Here is a 19769-nt window from a genome sequence, read left to right on the forward strand (position 1 = left end):
ACACATTATTCAATTCAAATTTCTTTTGCAGTAAGAGATAAGGGCTATGTTCACACAATGTTGAAATGATGGCCTTTTTTGGAAAGTTGTCATTTAACGCCAAATGACGTCCGTCTTTTTATAATGACAGCCACAAACAACAAGCATGAACATTACATACTGCCATCGATATCAAAATATGGCCTCTTTTGGTGGTAAATGACAGCTGTCCAAAGAAACGGCTTTTAATTCGATATTGTGAGAATATAGCCAAGCCCTGTGTATAGTGTCACTGACATTATTATGCCATTTCTATAAAAGTGTTATCTGTATACCCCTCCATGGAGGCTATACTATATAAAAGAACATACTGTAAATACATCATTTGAAGAACAAAACACAACCACTTAATAAGGGAACAAATATTTATTATTTGCATCTAAATTAAATAAAGGTAAAAAATTATATTTCCAAGTACCAGAAGATAATAAAAAAAATGGCATGGAAACCACAGCATTCTGTTCATCCCAACACATTGCTCACACCTACCTTGCCTTCTCAGACAATGTATTGCACACACCCTGCTTTTTTGTCATGGCTCTATATGTAGTCACCTACAGACAATACTATCTAGAACATACTTAATGCCAAAATATCCACGCATAGTTCTAGCATGTGCTTTCAGAGACCCACTATGTGCCTACTGTAGATCTGCTACCAATCAAGGTTGATTGCAGTATACCACATTGAATAATATTCTGTATAACATCTGTCAAATAACATATGCAGAAAATACACCACTTACTGTATCTGTAGCAGTGAATTAAAAGGGGAGTTCTATAATTAACTCTGATAAAATCCTATATTATTAGTAAGCAGCTGTTACATCATGTTGCAAGCACGCACATTATGGCTTCATAGTATAATGTAAACTATATTGATAATCTACATTTATCTGTGATTTGTCAACTCCTCACGGTAGAAAAGAATGTGAAAATGTCCTAGAATCCTATGAGTCACAGTATGAACGATGTCCCTGAATTCAGAAGTAGCTGGTAATATTAGATGATATCTGAGCTACTGATTAATCTGTCACCTTGTATCTACAAATGGGTGAAAATTTATAATCAAATTGTAAACATGTTTTATAAAAAGAAAACTAATAATAAATAAGAAAACAATGTTAGAGATCCTGGTATGATCATTTGCATTTTTGGGCATCGACGTGTGATCAATCTTCTGGAAATTCCCATGTAAATCTTCACAGTTGAAATCTGGCAAAGAGCAGCAACAAGGACTGACCAGGCATCTCCAAGTCCATATAAGTAGTGTTACTGCTGAGATAAGATTCCAGCTTCTGTGTCCTGAGGGTCTGTGGGTTCTCCTATTGATGATGCCAGTGCAAAATGTTAGGACACATAATAACTGATGATTGAAGTTTCAAGACAAGTTATTTTAAAAATTAAACAACAATACTAAGAAAGTACAAATAAATTAAAATAATTATGCATTGGCCAGGGATATTGAAGACGACATACTAAACCCTACTGGGAAAAAGAATTATTAGAAAATTAAAAATAGTGACAAAAAACAAATGTCACCCCGAAACAATGTGTAATAAGAAGAGAAACATTAAAGGGGTACTCTGGACAATTACTAGCATTAGCATTTTTTTGCTAATACATTGCTTTAATAAATTTATGTTACTTTGTGATATAATTTAATTTTAATAAATGTATATATATTTTTACATTTGCACTTCTGTTGACTGTGAGCAGAAAGGGGTAACAGGGCCCCCCTCTGCTGCCACCTACACTTGTGTCGGTCACTGCAACTATATACAGTAAGCTTGAGCAAACATGAGAAAGAAGGTTTTCACTATCCCAGGAGGATGTTGACTTTCATCACGGTCATTACTCTTTAAACATATTGAAGGGGGAATTATTTACAAGTCCTTTGACTTTTCATATTTCACTTTCCAACAGTGAAATACAGGAAACATTCTAAAAAATCATGTTGTTGAGATGGTTAAGAGGCCATGAAATCAGTTCTCTTATCCAACATTTCTATAATAGAGAAGGAAGGTAAATGTTTATGGTCAGTTTACTAGCTAGTAGTTATTTTTTGCAGTTTTCACCAATAAAGGCACCATGTATGCAGTAACACATAATCTGTAACTAGTTTTTAAAATCCTGTATCACATATGTGCCTTCTGCTGGATCAACACAGTAAAGTTATAGGTTTAACATGATGGGTTAATATTAATATAGATTATAAATTAAGGATCTGTCACCAGAATACTTTCAGCTATTAGGCACATAACTTTAAAGCATTATTGTCATTTATAAGAAAAACGTTGTCATGTCATGCAGACGTGTCAAAAGCTTTGATTGGTCAGGTTTCAGTGCTGAGACCCCCACAATCTCTACAAATAGCCATGAGAAGTGTGCAGCAGCGTGCTTAACTCCTCAGCTTGGCACTTGTTCTTACCAGGGGCTTCTCCCAGCTGTATCTAGAGATTGATGGAAGTCTCAGCACTGAAACAATAACTGGTCAAACCTTTTGACACATTTTTTTTTTTCAATAATTACCGCTATAAGCAACCTTATCCCAGCAAACAAATAACATATGTACACTATGGACCCTTTTAATTATTAGCATTCTAAAATTCTGTTCTTCATTGTATTGTATATCGTGATAGCTTATAATAAAGCATGAAGACAATTACTGAACCCTAGAAAGGAAGCAGCCATAGATACTTAAATGGCCAAAAGGCTGGTAATTTTGCTAATAACTTTTACCTGGCATGAGAACAGACTGTTGCGTTCCAGAATCAGCACTTAAAGACAACCTGCCACCTTTCGCCAGTCTATCACACAATAAGGTTATGTGTTTCTTAAGCTTGGAGGTATCTTTTGGAATGCTTAGTTGACTGGTAAGGTTTAATGCTTGCTCTTTAGAACTCTTCGACAAACATGTCCTTAAGAGGTGGGATAACGCTGCATCCACTGATTCTTCCCAACCCTGTGATTGAAAAAAAGGAACACAACAATAAGAACATATTGGATTTACTCTAGTGAGATTTTAAAGACCAAATTTCCATGGATTCTAATGAAAAATAAATAAATAAAAAAAAAATAGGACATTTACACTTAATCAGACAATTAAACATTAAACCATCAGACAATCTAATGCACTGTTAATATCCATATCAAAGGAATTAAAGAACCTGCTTGGTTACACATTGTAAGCATTCTTATTTTCTATTTAGTGCTTTTGTCTTCAAAGGCTCTGTACACTGTCAAATTCTAGGAAATACAACTATAAAAAGCAGATCTAAACCCTATTCAGAGAGACAAAGAACTACACGTATTAGACACAAGGGGAAGAGAAGTCAGTACAGTTAAGGGTAATCATTGACCAGATTGTTAGAAGAGGTGAGATTTTAGAGCCACGGTAAAGTAATGTAAGTTTTAAGTAGATGAGGTGACTATGGCAGACAAGAATAAAACCTTAATTAAAGGGAAACTATTAGCAGGTTAGATGAATCTAACCTGCTGATATGTGTCTTTTGTACAGGAGACACCAAGGAGGAAGGTATGTCTCTTACCTTCCTCCTCTGCTCCGTTCTGGTGCAGTTAGTAATTTGCTCTACAGTTTGGTAAGACAGCTTGGAGCACTGGGGCACCCGTTAGGAGCACTGCCTGACCCATAGTGCTGATTTGCCCCCAGCCGGCCCGCCCCTTTCCAATTATAATCAATGAAGTGGGCTCCTAACAGGTGCCCCAGTGCTTCTAATAGTCTCACCGGACCATGGAGCAAGCCAGTAACTGCACTGGAACAGCACCGAGGATGAAGGAAAGAGATTTACATTCCTCCTCAGCATCTCCTGTGCAATAGATAGAATCATTGTTGCACTTTAAATAGCAGGGTGAGGTGTTATAGTAGTTAAAAAAATATAATAGGCTGTCTAAAATTGATTGTGGACAATACCTTGAGGTTAGTGATAATCAGAAATGAGCAAGGCTCTAGCATGCTCGAGTCGATCGTTCAGCATTTTGTTTTGGTTCCTTGGGGTCTCCCTTATTATAAGGTCCTCCCAGGCTTGGCCCCCTTGCTCTTGTTTTAAGTGTTCTGTTATACCTTGTTGTTAGATATTATAAAGATTATCCATTTGGTTTATAAATAGTGGTGCGCCCCAAATTATTATTTTGTGCTCGACAAATCATTAGCACTAACTGCATCTATTAGGAAGCTCCTGAAGGGGAAGCAGTAAATTAACACCAAATTATTCTCATAGTTGCAACTTTCTGGTAGATGCAACAGTGGTGCTCTTTTCTGGGCAAGTACAGTCAATCCTGTAGCTGTACCATAAAAGCAAAGTCCTTTTTCCTAAGTGTCTCAGCACTGTGACAGCCTAGTGTGGACCCTATAAACATCATTGTCAATATGTAGTGTATGGACACAAGTTATAAGGCCCAGACTTCGGAACTCCTGTTCTATATCCAAGCTAGTCAATACAAAAATTGATCCACACCCAGCATACCTGCCCATACAGTTAAAGGGGAACTCCAGGGAAACAAAATCATCCCAGCAAGTAGGCAGGGGGTGGGGAAACATAATAAAGAAGCTATGCTTACCTGTCCCTATGCCTCCGTGACACAGCGTCACCAGCTCACTGACCTCTGCCAGTTTTTTGTTTCTACCGGTTTCCTGCATCATCATGTCCCAGCAGGAAACACCCGCATAGCCAGTCAGTGACTGAAAACGGGTCCCGCCCCAGTCACTGATTGGCTTAGTGGGCGTTTTTGAGAAAGGACCTGATGTTGAAGGATCAAGAGCTACAGGAGATCGTCAGGGATCCGTGTGCGGTGATGCTGCGCTGTGGGGACAGGGGGACGGCTAAGCATCGCTTCTTTATTAGGTTTCTACACATGCATCCTGCTCGACAATTTTACATTTTCCCAGCGTGTCTTCTTTAATACTGAAACAATCTAGCCAGCATTTTACCATTACCTCTCTAGATATACTAAGTGAAGGTCCTAATTTTTGCAAATTTTTCCTTCTCCACCATATGAACTTCTACAACTGACTGTTCATGTACACCCTTACATACACCCACCCCTAACAGGTACCAATGTAACAATCCATGTTATTCATATAATCCGTGAGAGGTTTACTGGTATGCTACATAGTAGATATACATAATACTTTTTATTATTTTTACGCATAAGATATAAAAGTGTTTTTTTTACTTTAATTACCCTGTATGAAATGAGGCAGAGTTGGCCTGAAAGCACTTTCGCTGAATAAAAAACACAAGAGAAACAAAACAGGCAGAAAGCGGTACTGGTAAATGTGTAACTGGCTTCAAAGTAAATTAAAAACATACAATTTAGGAGTGATTTTTTTATGGCCTGGCATTGAAATATTTGCAAAACAAGTGAATAATACAAGTTTAATACAGTAAAAGATATAGATTTGAAATTGTACGTATTATTACTGCTCTCCGACTACAATAAGCAGTATCTCTACATTTGGTATGTAAGCGTAATGTCAAGACAAATCATTAATATGCAAAAGAAGAGCCTGTGGAGCCTCATCAAAGAGTCTCAAAACACAGGACTTGCCAGATAGCCCTCCGTGTTTTGACTCTTTGATGAGGCTCCACGGGCTCTTCTTTTGCATACTCATGTTTCCCAGGGGGCAATGCACCTAGGAATTCACTGCATGAGCGCTTTCATTAGCAGCCGGCAGTGTTATCGTTTGGCTGGTCTCCCTGAGATCAGCTATCTGTTTCTCTTATGGCTCTTCTAGGCATTGCTGCCACCTAGCCGGAATCCTGCTCCACACTGATGAGGGGCAACACCCCGAAACAGCTGTATGTGGATGGTTACCTAGCCTTGGTTTTACCCTTGTCATTATATTGACTTATAGGGCCACTTAATATGGTGGTTTTGGTGGTTTCCTTACAGGAGCCACCACTTGGCGTACTAGCGTATTTCTGTCTAGTCCTGTGTTTCAAGACTCTTTGATGAGGCTCCAAGGGCTCTTCTTTTGCATACTTATGTTTCCCAGGGGGCAATGCACCTAGGAATTCACTGCATTGAGCGCTTTCATTAGCAGCCAGAAGTATCCTTAGCAGCCAGATCATCGATCTGTTTCTCTTATGACAAATCATTAGCACCAAATGTATATTTTAAGATGCTCCTGCAGGAGAAGCAGAAAATAAGCAGAATATTCAAAGGTCAGAATAGAATGATGAGATTGCACTGGACAGTGAAGAATATGAAGATTTCCTTTAACTGGTGACCACATAGACTAATGATATAACCTACTCTGTAGCCTGGAAGGGACCACCTACATATAACATTATTTTAGGGTCCATTCCAGAAATATATAAGGCTTCATAAATATAATGTAAGGAACAATATAAATGCCACAAAATACATTTTAATTACAAGCAGGGCATGGTTTCACACAGGCTACTCTATAAAAGCCTGTTATTTCATATGATGTCAGGTCACCCAAGGAAAATGCAAACATTACCGTTTCATCATACTCATAGAATTCATTTCATGGATTAAAAATAGACCTGTGTAAATTATAGGCAAGGTATAAACATTCTAAAATGTGGGTTACATTTGTTAAAAAACTATGAAGTTGATGATTTGACACTCTAGAGGTTCATAACTATCATGGGAGTTTTTTTTAATTTTAAGTATGGATTCAGTAAAATGTACATAAAAAAGTGTACATAAATGTTTTCAATTATATAACCCTTAGAGGACCGGGCCAATTTAAATTTTTGCGTTTTCGTTTTTTCCTCCTTGTGCTTAAAAGGCCATAGCAGTTGCTTTTTTCACCTAGAAACCCTTATGAGCCCTTATTTTTTGCGCCACTAATTGTACTTTGCAATGACAGGATGAATTTGTTCATAAAGTACACTGCAACAGCAGGAAAAAATTAAATTTGTGGTGAAATTGAAAAAAAAAAGCTTTTTTTTTTGGAGGGTTTTTGTTTTTACGCCATTCGCCCTGGGGTAAAACTAACTTGTTATATATGTTCCTCAAGTCGTTACAATTACAACGATATGTAACATGTATAACTTTTATTTTATCTGATGGCTTGTAAAAAAAATCAAACCATTGTTAACAAATATATGTTCCTTAAAGCGACTCTGTACCTACAATCTGACCCCCCAAACCACTTGTGCCTTCAGATAGCTGCTTTTAATCCAAGATCTGTCCTCGGCTCCGTTCGGCAGGGGATGCAGTTATTGTCATAAAAACAACTTTTAATCCTGCAGCGCTGTGTCTAACGGCGGGGCTTACATTTGTATATGCATTAGGCTGGCACACCCTCTCTGTCCTTCCTCCCCACCCTCCTCATCAATAGGAATGATCCAGGAACATTTACTGCTGTTTGAGCTTTGCACAGGTGTATTAACGATCCAGCCCATGTTCATTATACACACAGGTGGGGAATAAGAAGCAATCTGCCTTCATTCCTAATGATGAGTAGGGTGGGGAGGAAGGACAGAGAGGGTGTGCCAGCCTAATGCATATACAAATGTAAGCCCCGCCGTTAGACACAGCGCTGCAGGATTAAAAGTTGTTTTTATGACAATAACTGCATCCCCTGCAGAACGGACCCCAGGACAGATCTTGGATTAAAAGCAGCTATCTGAAGGTACAAGTGGTTTGGGGGGTCAGATTGTGGGTACAGAGTCGCTTTAAAGTCGCTCTATTACCATGCTTATAGCGCTTTTATTCTTTGGTCTATGGGGCTGTGCGAGGTGTCATTTTTTGCGCCATGATGTGTACCTTCTATCGGTACCTTGATTGCGCATATGTGAGTTTTTGATCAGATAATGTGAGTTTTTATGCGACCAAAAATGCGCAAATTTGCACTTTGTTTTTTTTTTGCACTTATGCCGTTTACCGTGCAAGATCAGCAATGTGATAAAATAATATTTGGGGCGATTACGCACACGGCGATACCAAAAATATTTATTTATTTTTATTTAAAACATGGGATAAGGGGGGTGATTCAAACTTTTATTAGGGGAGGGGGCTTTTTATTAATAATATATATATATTTTTTTTTTACACTTATACTAGAAGCCCCCCTGGTGAACTTCTAGTATATGCACACTGATCTCTCATTGAGATCTATGCTGTATATTTATACAGCATAGATCAATGAGATAGGCACTCAATTGCTTTTGGCTGCTGCAGCCGAAAACCACAGAGTGCCGAGCAGGGATCAGCGCCATTACGGCGCAGACCCCTGCTGGATAAGGACACGGGGATCCCCCGACTAGACACCAGGGAATCGACTGCAAGTAGTAATCAGACGCAGCTGTCAACTTTGGCGGGCACAGCATTCGGGCCGTGCCCACTAATAGCCGCGGTCCCAGGCTACAATCTGCACCCGAGACCACGGCGGTTCAGAGACCGCTCTGAATACCCCTATACGGCCCAGGACGTACAGGTACGCCCAGGGTCGTCTAGGGGTTAATTCACTGTGCTTTTCCCCTTATTATAATCATTCATGCATGGACATGACAATGTTTTGAACGCACCAACGCCGGATCTTGAAGCCTAGGTAAGGCTCAATAGAGACCTAGTGGCGGTTTCTCAAGACTGGCATATGAAGCTCATGCTAGATTTATTGAGAGGCATACATTATAGATTGTAAGCCTTCGCGGGCAGGGTCCTCTTCCCCCATGTATCAGTCTGCCATTTGTCTTCATGTAATGTGTTTTTGATCTTGTATTGTTTCTATTTAATACCCCCTATCACTTGTATAGCGCTCTGGAATTAAGGGCGCTCTATAAATAAATAATAATAATTATCTCTCAGTAAATCTGGTGAATCTGAGGGTGTACATGGGAAAACTGTGACACATCTTGTGCTTCCCCTGCCACTATGTAGGAGTAAGAAATACTGCCTCCATTTATTTTTTGCAGTTCTTATTGTGACAATGCAAAACTGCACTGTATTAGTTTGTACATGTACAGTATATTCATGTAAAGATGCACTGTACTGATTGCAGCTTGGCTATGTTTTTTCCTGAATTTGTTAAACAACTTTGTCCAGTTCTGGCCATCTAAAACTTGTTATTTAAGGAATACACTTTATATGAAACAATAATATGGCTCTTTCATAGTCACTCTGGCCCATGCGATTTTTGGGACCAAGAGGTTTTATATCAATGTCCATTAAATAAAGTCTCTTCCTGTGTGAAGCGTAAAAACTTTCATGCAGCAACTGCTAGATAGTAGGTGGTTGGCAATCCAAATAAGTGTTTTGGCTCCTTGTTTGAACAGGTCCCTAATAGCAGTACCTACCTGCGCTGCTGATACCTCTGGTCTGTAACCATCATGACATGTAAGGCTATGTTCACACAACGTGCATTTTATGGCAAGAATGAACGATATTTTTAATTAAAACAACGGACATTTTTTCATGGTGAAATGGGTTTCATTGAAGGCATCCTAACAACATCCATTGTTCGCACAATGTATTGAATAACGGCCATTGTTTAATACCGCCATCAAGATAATAAGCATGTCAATTATCTCCAGCCGTTGTGCATTGATTTGAATGCAATTTTCACTGCAAGCAACAGCAGTTATTTGGCACTCAATAAACCGGCTGTTGTTTTGAGTGCCAAACAACGGGTGTTGTTTGCGCATTTTGTGAACATAGCCAAAGGGCTCTATTATATGGAGAGATAATCAGACGAGTCAGGCCAATTCAGCTGATTATTGCTCTGTGTAATGCTGCGTTTACACGGAACGATTATCGTGCGAATTTTCACCATAACGATCGAATTCGAACGATAATCATACGAGTAAACACAGTGAACGATCAAGTGACGAGCGAGAAATCGTTCATTTTGATCTTTGAACATGTTGTCAAATTGTTGTTGGTCGTTCGCAAAAAATTCGCAGATCGTTCTGTGTAAACAGTCATTCACCGATTTAACCTATCTGCAGGATAGGCTTAAGCGATCGCAAAACGATTTTTCCGTACAATATATCGTTCCATTTAAATGCTGATCGTTATAAAAAAAAATCGTTAATAGGAGGATCGGGCGAATTATCGTTCCGTGTAAATGCAGCATAAGAGACAATGATCTGCTAATGCCAACAATCATCAGCTGATTGTGCCAAATGGTCTCACACTAAAATCAACGGCCACGCATCACTGTGTGTAATACTGGAGGGGGTAAGACACTTACCTCTGTCCTGTCAGATCGGCGTTCTGTGTATAGAGTCTGTTCTCAGGTAGGCTCTATGCATAGATCGCTGACAGTACTGATCTATGCTATGGTATGGCATAGCATAGATCAGTATATGCAATCTAATGATTGTATATTTTACAGTAAAACATACAATGTAAAAAAAAAGTGAGTTTAAAAAAAAACCTATAACCCCCAATAAGTGTAAAAAACCTCACTGCCCATTATAAAAATATGCAAAAAAATAAACATATTACATATTTTAGCGTGCAGAATGGTCCAATCTATTAAATTATAACATTATTGTTCCCACACTGTGAACGGTGTAAACGGAAAAAAAAATCAATTATATATCAGAATTTTTTTTTATAAAAAGCAATCCAGATATTTCTTTTACACCAATATGATACTAATAAAAACTAGAGATCATGGCGCAAAAATTGACAAAATAAAAGTGTTATGGCTCTTCGAAGGCGGGGAGGAACATTGCATTAATTTGACACGGACATCTAGGCACCAATGACCTCGGTCATGAAGGGTTTAAGGTAAATGCAGGAGCTTAATAAATGATGGACAACATGCATAAATAATTATGAATTACAATGTACTGGGATGTAATATAGAAGGCAGACATCCCCTGGGAAGAAGCAACAACAAAACATGTGTCAGATCACTATGCTGTAGGGTCGATACTTAATCTTACAATTTAGTTAAATGTTACATTGCACATTACAAGTTCACGGCAGCCAGGACATTTCTTTTAGTATTATTTCTAGGATGCAATACGGTCTATTTTAAATAGGTGTATCTATATGTATTCTGTGCACATGAATGGGATTAAGATGACTGTTGTTTAGAAAGTCTGATATTTTATGTGAATAAACATTATACATTGTTGTATTTTTTTTAGGTTTGTATAGATAACAGTCAGAAGAAAATAACCACCTGGTCCATTTAGTCTGACTGTGTATTTATTTCTATTTTATATTAGGACCGATCCTGTACTGTCCCAGGCAGGTTTACATACCTTTATTACACAGGGCGAGTATTAGCTGAACAGGCCGCTATCACCCTGTGTAATAGACTAGTCATCAATCGATGGACTAGACGACTGATTGGACTATTCGGACCTGTTGAAAATTCCTCGGTCGTGTAATAGGGAATGTGCACTCAAGGGGTGATGCAGTAAAGTCCCAAACAAATTATCTAGCAGTCCTTTGTAAAGCCTGGCTGCAGAATGATCAAATTTTGAGCAGGCTCTTCTCACTATGAAATAAAGTAGAAAAAAGGCAGAATCTGCCTAATCTATTTAGCTTCTCATGATTACTAGACGACATATTGTTATGTAAAAGAAAAAAAAAACTTCTTAAACACATTTCTTTCTATTTGTGCTATATTTATTAAGGGTTTCTGTTTAGTCTTTGGACTTTCCTGTTAGCATTTTTCATGTAACGTCAGTAGCTGAATGGCAGATAGTATCATTCTATAGTTGAAAAGAAAGATGTCTCCTGATATCATAGTACACTGTACAATCAATCAGATTGATTATGAGTACAACTGTTAACACATACCATCAAAATAATAAGACGTGTGCCTGCTTCAATGCAGTATGTTAGACTAATGCTACTGCTGCATCAAATGAGTTTCCAATACTATGGTAAAAGTGTGGGTTGACCAATTACATAAAGCCTGTCTCTAGTTATAAATGTAAATCCTTTATGATGGTAAGCCTTTCAATACTATCAGTTTTATAAATCAGTGCATTAGCGTATTTATCGGAAAACTATAGAAAAATGTATTTAAAAAAAACCAACATATTTTATTGATTTACATGTGTTACTGCATCATTTTTGTGAATACGCTGTAGTACCACAATGATACTCCCTCATTTGTGAACACAGCCCTAATTTCACTGCACACTTCTGCACAATTAGAGAAATCAGTGCAACACCTGCTTCTGGCCGGTCATGGAGATGGTGAATCCCTCAGGGGATTGGGGGATCCAGCCAAGCCTCCTGGGACATCACGCCCTGCCCCCTGTCTGCATCATCAGCCTGATCTCGGCAAACACATACAATGTGAGACAGAGGCCTGGAAGATTTGTCTCCTAAGGGGGGGGGAGAGCAGGAGACAATGTGGATTTGCATCGGGGCCATTTTATTCACTTCCTGGATTTCTATCAGCTACCAGTGTGGCAGACCCACACAGATATGGTAATACATTGTATAGACACATATATTTAACCTTTAATTGTACTTTTAATAGAAAACACATTTTTCTTATCCGGAGTTCCCCTTTAACTATATTTTTAGTCTTTGAAGTTTTGTGGAGATATGAAATGTGGCAATATCAGGAAATTCGAGAATGTGAGTCGCCAAGAGGCAGTGTGGAATACTATATCCAGTAAAAACATAGGGTTGTGAAATAGGAGGTGTTAAGTTGGTGTCCTGTAGACCACATGAGCCCTGCTTATGTCCAGGATGAAAGAAAGGCCAACTCTAAAGCTACCCATGAGACCAGTAGAGCTAAAGATGGAGGTCACAGATTATCTGACAAATGCATTTATAAACATTTAGGCTATGTTCACACTACGTATATTTGAGGCTGCATGTTTGAGGCTGTATAGCAACCAAAACAAGGAGTGGATTGAAAACACAGAAAGGCTCTGTTCACATAATGTTGTAATTGAGTGGATGGCTGCCATTTAATGGCAAATATGTGCTGTTATTTTAAAACAACGGCTGTTATATTGAAATAATGGCCGTTATTTACTGTTATATGGCGGCCATCCACTCAATTTCAACATTGTGTGAACAGATCCTTTCTGTGTTTTTAATCCACTCCTGGTTTTGGTTGCTATGAGGACCTGACATGAGGACCAAATACAGCCTCAAATATACATAGTGTGAACCCAGCCTTAGGGTGCCTTCACACACACTGAATCCGCAGCAAATCCGCAGCAGATTTGATGGTGCAGATTTGATGCTGTGTTCAGTTATTTAGATGAAATCTGCTGCGGATCTGCAACAGAAAATCCGCTGTGATACGGTGTGTGTGAAGCTACCCTTAGGTTGTTTTTCACAAGTAGTTTTATTTTAGATTAAGAGTCAAAATAAATTGCCAGTATAACATAGTGTAGAACAATATATTGAGCATTTGGAATTACCATTCGCATTTATTTTGGTTTACATTGGCCAGGCTTTAACTAATAATTAGCAATATTTGATTAACAACCAAAGGCTTTATCCAACAATATGCACTTTATGTCAAACTTCTGCTCAGTATAGACAGCAATGTGTATTCTAGATTAAGAACTGTAAACCACATAAAACCTAGCAGTTTCATTAAACCCCTATAAGTAGTCTGCTAAGTTTCTACTCATTTTCAAATGAAAATGAAAATCCTGACGGTGTTACATTACGGGTCTAAAGATAAATCAAAGAGCAGAATTATGAGTAGGAGAAACAAAAGATGAAAACTGCTCAGTGTTACAATGAAAGAAAGGGGAAAAAAGCATGTGGATCTATAAACTGAACCCAAGCATCGAGTGTCCAAAACCAGGCGTTAACTATAAACTAACTTAAAAACTATGCCAGATGGATTAATTTAACAACTCAATTTTACAAGATATACAAAAACGGAGCATGGCTTTCACTTCAGTCATAGACGGCCTGCAGTACATTTCCAGAAAAGCATTGTAGGCCCCATTGGCACTCACAAGGGTAAATCGCACCTTTTTTTGTGGGTGACCTGCTAAAATTCATTTAGTGGAGGCCATAAAATTGAAAAGAAAAATGAAAAGAAAGGTTATCTGGTTTCACATTGGCTATAAAACTCTGTGTGCACTGTCATAACAATAATAAGGTGAAGAATTGTATATGCCAAACCGCTAGTAAGGAACCAGTAAATTCCTCTCGAGGTGTTCTGGGTGACATCATAAGCCACATGAGAAGAAGCCTGGAGTGGTCACAGCAAGTATAAGAAACTTTTTACAACCATTTATGACCTTTCTTATTGAGTTTGGGCATACTGGGTATAGGTTCTACCTTTGTAATTTATTTCATTAACACAATATTGTTTGCAAGCCAATAGTATGTTCAAAGACATGACGTTCATTCTGAAGTCTAGTTATTTCCATGAAAAGAACAAGATATTTGAAGCCAGAAACTTACAAGTTAATTGCGCCCTGAACCAGATGACTTGCAAGTTATTTAAAAAAAAGTCTATGAAAAATTATCCCTGCAGTTTTTATAGTGATCTTGAATATTCAATGTTTACATTACATCACAGTAAATAAGTACTCCATCTGATGTCCAGCTGTGGAGAATCTCCGCTTTCTCAATGCTAATTGTGAGAAATATTTTAAAACATCCCAGCAAGTGCGCAAACTAAAATCTATCCAGCGCCAAAGAGGTTGGTGCTGGATAAAAAAAAAGTATAACAGCAAGTGGAAAGATGAAAAAATTAAAAAAATAAGTATTCATCTGCTAAATTCTCCTTTCCTCTCTCTTTTTAAAATGGTGTCCGTCATTTCTGTTTGGCCACCTGTGCAATAATGGATGTTGGAACATTATTCTAGTATAGGTGGACTAATTGGCCTTTGGGTGTGTCGTTAATTGAAAAGTCCGTTGAATTTAATAGTAAAAATGGTGAAAGGACGGTGAAAAAAAAACTGTGTGAACAATTAAAAAAAAGTCCGCTGTTTGCAACAGATGTCCAAAAATAATTGACATGATCCTTATTTTAACGTTCGTGCAGACATCTGTCATTTTATGCAGTGTGTGCATTGGACGTCCATCATTCCACTGAAGTCAATTACATCGCAAAAATGATGGACGCCTTTTCTCTTTTTTTGACGTTGTGTGAACATAGCCTCAAACTGTCAAGGCCAGTGATTGGCTGTAGTACCTGTTTGGAAAACAGTTGGTTCAGGTAGGTTGCGAGCTGTAGAGCAGAAGCATAGCACGTTTGGCCTCTCTGTGCAGAACAGTTTTAGTGTTCTTGCTGATATTGATAGAGATGCAGTTGCTGTTGGAGACATGGCTGCTCAGGTTATTTCCAATGGGGATGTTGTTTTGGATGGGCCACTGAGGGCAGAAGTAAAGGTTAGTAAGAAGAGAAGGCATCTTCTAGTTGGTGACTCGATTGTTAGAGGTGTTGTGGTAGGACAGGAGGAGGATGTGTTTAGAGAGGTGAGATGTCTCCCAGGTGCTACTGTCAGGAGGGATAGGAGACGGATTGTGAACATTGTGAAGGCTGCTAGTATAGATAGCAAGATTGATCTGGTGGTTCATCTTGGAACCAATGACTTGTCCCAAGGAGATGTGGATTTGGTTAAAAAGGAATTTCAAACTTTTAGTCTGGAGCTGGGCAAGATAACAGATTCTGTGACATTTTCAGAGGTTTTGCCGGTCTGTAATCAGAACAACAAGGCATGTCGTATCTCAGAGTTTAATGCATGGTTAAGGCAGTGGTGTAAGGCAGAAGGTTTTGGGTTTGTTAGTCATAGCTTTTGCAAGTGGTGCAAAAAGGACATGTTCAAGAGGGATGGTTTGCACCCATCACACATAGGTACACAGGTACTTAGTGAGGAATTCAGATTGTTTTTGGACAGACATTTAAACTAGATAAAGGGGACAGAAGTATAATAGAGGAGGAGGATTTCTGTCCCCGACCAGTAAAGACAAATAAGTGTATCCGGATTGGTGAAAGTGCAGTGGTTGGTGCTGTAGACACAGTGGTTGGTGCTGTTGATGTAGTTGTTGGTGCTGTTGACGCAGTTGTTGGTGCGGTTATTGGTGCTGTAGATGCAATGGTTGGTGCGGTTATTGGTGGTAAGGAAGGTGCTGTTGGTGCGGTAGATGAATTTGGGAATAAAGGTATTATGAAGCTTAGTAATCTTCGGGCAATGTGTACGAATGCTCGCAGCTTAGGAAACAAGATCTGTGAGCTGACGGCCATTATGTCTAGAGATGATTTGGACCTTGTTGCTGTAACAGAGACCTGGTTCAAAGAGTCTAATGATTGGGAAATAGCTATACCGGGATATATTCTGTACAGGAAAGACAGAGCAGAGAGAAGGGGAGGCGGGGTAGCCATTTATGTCAGGGATAGTCTTAAATCGACACTCATCCAAAATACATATAAAGAGCTGGAGACTCTCTGGGTTTGTATGCAGTCCAAAGAGGGATCTGTTATTAGGATAGGTGTTGTCTATAGGCCTCCGGGGCAAAGCGAGGACTATGATAATATGCTGATGGATGAAATTACTAAAATGTCATTAAAGGGGGACATTGTAGTTATGGGCGACTTTAACATGCCGGATGTGGATTGGAATATCCCTTCTGCACTTACATGTAAAAGCAAGAATGTAATGGAGGCCCTTACAGGGGCATCTCTGAAACAGCTTGTGAAGTCACCTACCAGAGGAGAGAACATTCTAGATTTAGTATTTACTAATGTGGATCGGGTGTCTGAAGTTAGAGTGGAAGAAAATCTAGGTTCCAGTGACCACCAGTGTCTATGGTTTGACGTACAAACTGACTACGTCCAATCCCATACTACAACAAGAGTATTGGATTTTAGGAAGACAGATTTTAATAAAATGGGGGAGTATTTAGATAAAGAATTAAGAGGGTGGGATAAAACATCGGGGGCGAGCACTCAGTGGGCAGAATTAAAAAATGTCATTTTAAAGGCAACTAGACTATATGTACGAGAAGTTAGCAAAAGTAAAAGGAAGAAGAATCCATTATGGTTTACTAGAGAGGTTAAGGCCATTGTAAAAGGAAAAAAGGCAGCGTATAGGAAGTATAAGGAGACTGGGAATGAAGCTGACAGAGAGACGTACAAAAGTATACAGAAGGAGGCAAAGCAGATTATAAATGCTGCTAAAGCCTCAAAAGAAGAGGAAATGGCAAAATCTGTTACTGCGAGGAATAAAACCTTCTTCAGATATATAAGTGACAGGAAGAAGAAGAAGAATGGCTGCAGCATTACTAAAATAAGTAATGGGGAGAATACGTTTATTGATGGAGATAAGGCGGTCGCTGACTATTTGAATAGTTACTTCTGCTCAGTGTTTTCAGAAGGCGGCCTTCACAATCACAGGATGGTTGGACACAACATTGCCTCCAGCTATATGGGTTCGGCTCCAGTATTTTCAGAGGCTGAAGTTGCAGAGGAACTTGCCCGTTTAAAGCTGAATAAGGCGATGGGTCCAGATGGGATCCATCCCAGGGTTCTTAATGAACTCAGATCTGTGATTGCTGCCCCCCTGACAGATCTGTATAACCAATCCCTGCTAACAGGAGATGTCCCCGATGATTGGAGAACAGCCAATGTTATACCAATCCACAAGAAGGGGAATAGAGAAGAGCCCAGTAACTACAGGCCAGTGAGCCTGACATCTGTAGTAGTGAAAATGATGGAAACTCTTCTAAAAAAGAAGATAATGGATCACCTAAGAATCAACAATTTGATGGATCCAAACCAGCATGGCTTTACTGAGGGCCGATCATGTCAGACTAATCTCATTGATTTCTTTGATTATGCCACAAAAGTGCTGGATGAAGGTGGTGCTGTGGATATCACCTATCTGGACTTCAGCAAAGCTTTTGATACAGTTCCCCATAAAGAGCTGATAGAGAAGTTGGAGAAAATTGGACTAAATCCCTGGATAGTTCAGTGGATTTGTGGTTGGCTGAAGGAGAGATATCAGAGGGTTGTTGTTAATGGTGTATATTCTGAGCAGAGACTGGTTACAAGTGGTGTGCCACAAGGGTCTGTTCTGGGTCCTATTCTTTTTAATATGTTTGTAAGTGACATAGGAGAAGGGTTGATAGGTAAAGTTTGTCTGTTTGCTGACGACACAAAAGTGTGCAATAGGGTGGATATTCCTGGAGGTGTCAGTAATATGGAAAATGATTTAGCTTTGCTAGATAAGTGGTCCAAACAGTGGAAATTGAAGGTCCAAAGACGGGCTACAAAAATGGTGGAGGGTGTGAGGCATAAACCATATCAGGAAAGACTTAAGGATTTGAATCTGTATAGTCTGGAGGAAAGACGGGAAAGGGGGGACATGATTGAAACCTTTAAGTATGTTAAGGGACTAAATAAGGTTCAAGAGGGGAGTGTTTTTAGTAAAAAACTGAGCTCAAGAACAAGAGGACACAGTGAGAGGTTAGTTGGGGGAAAGATCAGAAGCAATGTAAGAAAATATTATTTTACTGAAAGAGTAGTAGATACCTGGAACAAACTTCCAGCAGAGGTGGTTGGTAAATCTACAATAACAGAATTTAAACACGCCTGGGATAGACATATATCTATCCTAAGATAATAAGGAAGAAAATACTAAAAGGGCGGACTAGATGGACCCAGTGGTCTTTTTCTGCCGACAATCTTCTATGTTTCTATGTTTCTATGAGGGTGTATTGACATGTCATTGCTACAGTAAAGTAAACAAAGATCAATAGGGAACACTTGAGTATTGTCACTGGGGTAGGGGGAATCTAACATGTAAGCTTTGTGTTTTTGTTCGTTTTTTTTTTTTTTTTAACACATTACCTGGTTTCAGACAATTTTTTTTTCATTTCCATACAACCCCTTTAAATCTTTATTTAAAGTGACACTGTCACCCCCTTTTGTATTATGACTTTTCTGCACAAGTGTAGAGTGTAAATTTAGAAGTTTTCATACCTTATTTTATAACATACGTCATGGTGCTTGTTCCACTAAAAAGTGATCTTTTGTCATCTGCGGATTGTGCGCATCTGGGCGGAGCTTTCAGGACAAGTGCCACTTATCCCCGCCCACAACACCTCCATTGGCCCCGCCCCTCGTGACGGCCAACTGCAGTATTGTGGGTGTAGCTAAGTGGCGCTTCGGACATGAAGCCACGCCCAGATAGCACAATCCACAGATGATAAAAGATCACTTTTTACTGGAACAAGCACTGTGACGTATAATATAAAATAAGTTATTAAAACTGCTAAATTTACCTTTTACACCTGTGTAGAGAAGCGATAATGCAAAAAGGGGGTGACAGTGTCACTTTAATTGCAAATGCTTAAACCTCCTCCTACAGGTTAGGTTTTATACACACCTAATGTCTGGATCCAAATAACGGTCCATATTGTACAGTGTATATAAAAAGTCTACACACCCCTATTAAAATGCCTAATTTCTATAATATAAAAAAATTAGACCATGAAAAATCATTTCAGATCTTTTTCTACCTTTAGGCTATGTTCACACACATACCAACAGACAGACATAATTTGGAGTGAAAATATAACAGATGAAAAAAGCCCATTATCTGCAAAAACAGGTCATAAACAAGGAGCGTGTTTATTATTTTGATAGTCGTGATCAATTACGGACGTTAACCTATACTGTGTGTGTACTGCTAGACACTTTCCCATTGGACTTTAATGGAGTGCATTATTACACAAAATTATGACAGTATTTTGGTATTATTTTATAGCGTGTGAACATAGTCTTAATTTTCAAAGTATACATAACTATACAGTCTGAGACTA

General features: G+C 38.8%; 1 protein-coding gene across 2 annotated transcripts in view; it reads right to left on the minus strand.

The window, feature by feature from the left end:
- Positions 1–390: 390 nt before the first annotated feature.
- Positions 391–19769, minus strand: part of BBS9 (Bardet-Biedl syndrome 9) — a 254546-nt gene continuing 235167 nt past the window's right edge. For both annotated transcript variants that reach the window (XM_069958443.1, XM_069958444.1), the window contains 2 exons: positions 2781–3003; positions 391–1363 (listed from right to left, as the gene is read on the minus strand). In XM_069958443.1, the coding sequence (XP_069814544.1) occupies positions 1311–1363; positions 2781–3003 (276 nt within the window). In that variant the 3' untranslated portion in view covers positions 391–1310. The remainder of the gene's footprint in view (positions 1364–2780; positions 3004–19769) is intronic.

Source organism: Dendropsophus ebraccatus, chromosome 2 (genome assembly GCF_027789765.1).
Source record: "Dendropsophus ebraccatus isolate aDenEbr1 chromosome 2, aDenEbr1.pat, whole genome shotgun sequence".
Taxonomy (NCBI): Eukaryota; Metazoa; Chordata; class Amphibia; order Anura; family Hylidae; genus Dendropsophus; species Dendropsophus ebraccatus.